Raw genomic sequence first — 6,000 nt, forward strand, 5'->3', positions numbered from 1 at the left:
GAGAATTCATCCACTCGACTCCAAACTCGGTCAGCATGAAGTCAAGACATTGAGGGTTCTACATTGCGGACGGATTTTTGATATCTCGAACGGTTTGGCCGTGGCGAGGAAACGAATTTATGGCGAGAAAAGATAAAAACGAAGTGTTATAACTTCTGTATACATTAACTGATCTTGATGAAACTTCAGCAGTGTGTTCGTGGTAAGAGGCCGATCACATGTATGTAACTATTGTGAGTCAAAGTTATAGCACCACCAACTGGCAGCAGGAAGTGTGTCACTTTCTAAATGCTTTTGACAAAAGTGGGGGGGTTAATTTTATGTACAGTCACAAAAATCAGTACACATATTGGTCTCATCGAGCCGGACAATTTTCTAATTTACAGTAATTAGCTCTGAGTAACAGGAAGTCAGATATTTTGGTTTGAATGTGGATTTCTTTGCAAAATCAGCCTCTGTATTTTTACCCACTACTCTTAAGTGGTTTATTTTATTCCCACCAAACTTTTTCAACATGATGAAAATACATTAAAGATGCTAAATTGTAAACAGATATGAAATATCTCAAACGGTTTTGCTATGGCGAGGGATTAAAGTAATGTCAAAAAAGGAAACACTAAAAACCTCCTATCTTCTAAAAATGTAATTATACACCATTTATTTCTATATAAAATTATACAAATATCAGAACTAAACCCATTTTATTTTATTTTTTCAATTTAATAATTGTTTAAGTTTAAAAACATCCAGAATGTTTTTTTAGTTCAAAAAATAAATAAATGATGTCATTCATAGTGCTATACTGCCCTCTTGTGTTCAAAATCAGGTAGGCCTATTGTATCTATGTAAAATATACTAGGTATGTGAAGGTGAGGAATATTTTACCACCGGTTAATCAACGTGTGACACCGCTGGGGGCTTTTGAATTGCTAACTTAAAAACGAAAGTAAAATATGTTTGTCCGCACTGACATGGATAATGGTGCAGAGCGAGCGTTTTCAATGAATTCCTATGGAAGTAGGAATGAACTAAAAAACGTTCGCTCTTCTCCGCCCGTTCCTCGCCGTGGACGCACACCATATATATATATATATTTTGCTACATATATATAATGTATACATATAGTTTTTGTTACATTTATATATATATATATATATATATATATATCTATATCTATATATATATATAGTGTAACTAAAGGCACCAGGGTGGCGGTGCCACCGGCTTGGGCCCGCAATCGCTGCTCGCAGCTATATTTATTATTATAATGCTATTTCATAACAATACTCATATTAACAAATATGTTAAGTTTTTTTACTTTTTTCCCCCGCTTTTTTCAACTTGCTGCGGCCCCCCTGGCACCCCCTGGCGGCCCCCACTTTGAAAACCCCGGTCCTAGGCGACAGATAGTGCAGCCAGCTCACACACCTGGTTAGGCATGCAGTGCTTAGGCTCCTTGGCGATGTTCAGCTCGGTCGCTCTTGTTAGCACTGGCCAGCGGCGGAGTCGCTCTCGTTGCCTGCGGTGGGCTCGGGGTGCCGATCTCCGCAGCCTGGGTTTTGTTGCCTGGGCACTGGGTAGTTAGTGGAGCTGGTGTCATCGTCGACAATGTCCACTGTGAGCAGTAAATCACAGGACACCAGCACCCACTCTACGTATTTGGTGAATATGCATATGCAAATGATATGCAGATGAGGATATGCATAGTAAAACTAGGCGTTGTAAGCTCAATATATGGTTATTTTGGGGAGGAGTTGCATGTGTGCACAATCTTCCGCAGCCTGGGATTTATAAAGGGAATTTTGCGCTTTATAAGTCTGATCATTTTTGGGCGTACGGCATTTTTGGCTTTCGGGCGCATGTAGACTTTTAGTAAGGATCCTATGCACAGTTTTATAAATGAGACACCTGGTGAGAGCAAAGAAAGAAAAACATGTAATTCTATGGTGTAACCACTAGATGCTAGTATAGCTATCTACAGAGAGGCTTGTGAACTCCCTAGTAGTTTTAAGACAAAATGAATGAAAGCTTTAGCGTAAGTTCTGCCGGGAAGACTCAATTGTTACGTCACTTATTTTCTCATCTATCCAGTCATGTTCTAATACTTGTAGCATAAAAGATCGGTACTTACACATGTCTGAGTTCGCAGATGCTGACACTTTCATTCACCTCCATCCTCCCCACCACCACCAAGATGGTTCCTTCCCCTCCATCCTCCCAACAACCACCAGGATGGTCCCTTCCCATACCTCACAGGGGGTCGGCTGCACCCCTGCCTTCGTCTTCAGGCAAGAAATGCACAGTCCGTACCCTTGGATTGCGAGCTACGAACTTAATATCATATATTGCTTGCTGGGCTGTTAATAAACGTATAATTGTTACGGTATTTATTCTCCTGGGTCTTTCTGGTAGAACTTACTTTTAAGTTGTGGATTTTAACGTATTTTTAGAAATTCTCAAATACTACTTTTTGTCAAGTGTTATATATATATACATTGAAATTTTGATGTGACGTTATTACTACGTTATTACTACGGATCCGGGCCGTATCCAGATCAGATGGTGGACCTGCCCCTAGACACGACCACAATGCATCTCTTAAGTGTCTGCAGAGATTGTGTCAACTAGACTCTCCCCTGTGAAGGCCATCATCAACACGACAGCCATCGGCACTGATCCTCAACAAACCCGTCTCCATACCGCGTGAGGACTCCGATCTTCAACCAGATGGAACTGGATAATTTTCTGATTGTTCCAATCCAATCTGACTTCTGACCTAAAATGCTGCCTGAATCATAATCATACACTGTTCGTTCGTTGGCCAGAGGAGAACTTGTCACGGTTTATGAATTCACTGTCTCTCTCTCGTCTAACGTGCTGTTGTGTGCGTGGATGTGTGTCTGTGGGCGTGGTCACTGATCATCGGTGATCAGTAGCGCCAGCTGGTTTCAATTGTTTGTCCCTATATATGTTCAGTAACTGGTGTCTCATGTTGTCAGATCGTTGTGGTTTCCCGGTGTGTTTCCTGTGCCTGTTCCTGTGTTCTTCGTGTCGGATTGGATTCCCCGTGTCTTCGTCGTGTTCGTTCCTGGATTCCCTGCACTCTGCACTGGATCACCGAGCACCGTCACGAGGGATTACTCACGGCACCAGAGCACCATCACGAGGGATCATCACTGGACTCAAGCACCAGCACCTGTTGTCCACCGAGGTCCCTGCGTCACTGTACCACCAGCGTTTGTGTCCGCCCGCCTGTCCCGCTGTGTTGGCGACCATCTGTGTTCTGTGTTCTGACCAACTGTGATTTTCTAATAAAGAGCGTTATTGCATTTACATCCTGTTTTGTCATCCGTTACAGAACTGGCCCCCCGACTGAGCCTGGTTTCTCCCAAGGTTTTTTTTCTCCATTCTGCCACCTGGAGTTTTGGTTCCTTGCCACTATCGCCTTTTTCACCTTTTTTCACCTTTGTTGCCATTGGCTTTTGGCTTGCTTAGTTGGGGACATTAAATTTAACATTTAATTTAATATTCAACAATAATATTGATCTGCTTGCATTGACACCATTATATGAGAACTGAACTGAGCTGGATGATGACATCGGTTTTCTCCAGAGCGGCTATATATAAATGAACTAAATTAATAACTTTTTTACAACAAAAATGAAACATCTCTGAATTTACTTAAGCTGGACTGTGACGCTATTTTCTTCTGGAAACAAACTTTGTTGCAATATGTTCCTGTTATCTCTGTAAAGTTGCTTTGAAACAATCTCTATTGTAAAAAGCGCTATATAAATAAATGTGACTTGACAGTCAAACCTGGATACAGAGAAAGCATTTTGTTACACATAACATTACATAACAAAAATGAACTAAAATGCTTTATCACAGCTTAATCCATCTGGATCTGATCTAATTTAAACATCTTATTTCAGTCTTCTGACTCATTTTTGCTGTATGGTTTTAGCCCTACCAGTTCATTTGTGTGTGTGTGTGTGTGTGAGTGGGTGTGTCTGTTTTGCACTCTTGATGTTTAGAGTTTAACTCCTTCCTTGCTGTCCACTTTTTACTGCATTGTGGTTGAATTATTGATTTTTTGTGAATTTTTTTTCTTCATTGTGGCTGATTTGTAGATTGTACGCATCAAAATGTTCTGTATTTTCGTATTTTTTTGCCCATTTCCCATTCATTTCCTATGGCGGTCATATTTGACCGTGAAGACCACAAGTGTGATTTTTTTTTTTTTTTTTTTTACAACCACTTTCAAATCATGCCCTCAATTTTTGTGTGTGTTCAAATACCAAGTGCCATAAAAGTCACCAAGTTTCATTTTAAAAGTGACCGAAGACCACAAGAGGGCTTTTCCTGAACAATGTGTGCAGTGTGGCAAGGTGCATTATCCTGCTGAAAGAGGCCACTTCCACCAGGGAACACCATTGTCATGAAAGGGTGTACCTGGTCTGTAACAAGGTTTAGGTACATACTCCCTCCGCCAGCTCCTCGTAGTCCCACAATGCATCCTGGTGCCATCACTTCACCAGTTAAATAGCACCGACGTCCACGTCATATAAATGAAAATGCGTCTTATCGGACCATGCGACTTTCTTACACTGCTCAGAAATCCGACGCTCGCATGCCCATTGTAATTGCTTTCAACGGTAGACAGGTCATCATAGCCACTCTGATTGGTCTGCGTCTATGCAGCAGTGTCATGCACTGTGTGTTGTGACACATTCCTCCCATAACCATCATTAAAATAATGACTTAAAGAGCCACAGTAATGATGCCACAGTGGACCTTCTATTGGCTCTTATCAGACAGGATAGCCGTTGTTGCCCTCATGCATGGATGAGCCTTGGGGGCACAATACTTTCTCACCGGTGTTGTGGTTTGTTCCTCCTCGGACCACCGTTGGTAAATTCTCATCACTGCTGACCATGAACAACCCACAAGCCTTGATGTTACTGCGATACTATGACCCAGTCACCTTGCCATAACAATTTGCCCCTTTTCAAAGTCACCTAAATCTTTATTCTTGTCCATTTCTCCTGCATCCAACACATGGATTACGAGAACTAATTGTTTGCTTACCATCTAATCTACTCAGACCTTAATATGTTGCCTTGTTAGGAGATGATCAGCGATATTCGCTTAAAAAATGATTGGTCATACTGTTTTGGCTTATCAGATGTGATTTAAACATGTTTTACCCTCCTCAGGCTTTAACCCCAGGTGGGACTGCACCTTTAAGTTCCAGCTTCATGTGCCAGAGCTGGTATTAGTACGTTTTATGGTCGAGGACCATGACTACGCCACCAGTAATGATTTTCTGGGCCAGTTTACATTTCCTTTCACAAGCATGCGGACAGGTATGACTTTTATTGATTCTTTACTGAACACAAACTGCCCTGTTTTGGCTGCACACACTTATTCTGTAACATTTGTTCTGCAGGTTACAGACATGTGCATCTGCTGAAAGCAGACGGCTCTAGCATGTCTCCCTCCAGTCTCTTCATCCATGTTAAAATCACTCCTGGCTACAGCAGCCCTACCAGACAAGCGGGCACACATAGTACCTGAGAATAAAGCACCTGAAGTGCCCCTTATCTGGGAAATTACAGTTTTTTACATCAACTTTGTGACCAAAAAATTGCCACCACTGTGTGAGAGTTATATGTTATGCAGAAGCCATTTCACACTGTAAAAAAGGACCCTGACAACAATTTTAATTTAGAGAAACAAAATAGGGAAAAAAGATACTTTGCTAATTTAAATTTTATTCTAGTTTAATATATATAAAGCATAAACCCTACTCCATTGTTAAAAATAATACTTAAACTAGAATAAATTTGAATATAGCAAAGTATCCCTATTTTGTTTCTCTGTAAATTAAAATTGTTGTCAGGATATTTAGTTATTGTTACTTATAAACAAGATATAAAATATATATATTATTACTGTCAATCGATTAAAACATTAACTAGGTTAATCACACGTTTT

At 40.7% G+C, this 6,000-nt stretch overlaps 1 protein-coding gene across 5 annotated transcripts in view; it reads left to right on the plus strand.

Annotated features, from left to right (window-relative positions):
• Nucleotides 1–5,707, plus strand: part of plcd3b (phospholipase C, delta 3b) — a 112,108-nt gene extending 106,401 nt beyond the window's left edge. For 3 of the 5 annotated variants that reach the window (XM_084435168.1, XM_084435170.1, XM_084435169.1), the window contains exon 15: nt 3,000–3,389. In XM_084435168.1, coding sequence (XP_084291294.1) covers nt 3,000–3,304 — 305 coding nt within the window. In that variant the 3' untranslated portion in view covers nt 3,305–3,389. Of the gene's footprint in view, nt 1–2,999; nt 3,390–5,219; nt 5,370–5,452 lie in introns of those variants that run through there. The other 2 variants (XR_014630196.1, XM_084435171.1) reach the window with 2 other exon arrangements.
• Nucleotides 5,708–6,000: the final 293 nt, after the last annotated feature.

The sequence above is a fragment of the Rutilus rutilus genome (genome assembly GCF_951802725.1).
Source record: "Rutilus rutilus genome assembly, chromosome: 16".
Taxonomy (NCBI): Eukaryota; Metazoa; Chordata; class Actinopteri; order Cypriniformes; family Leuciscidae; genus Rutilus; species Rutilus rutilus.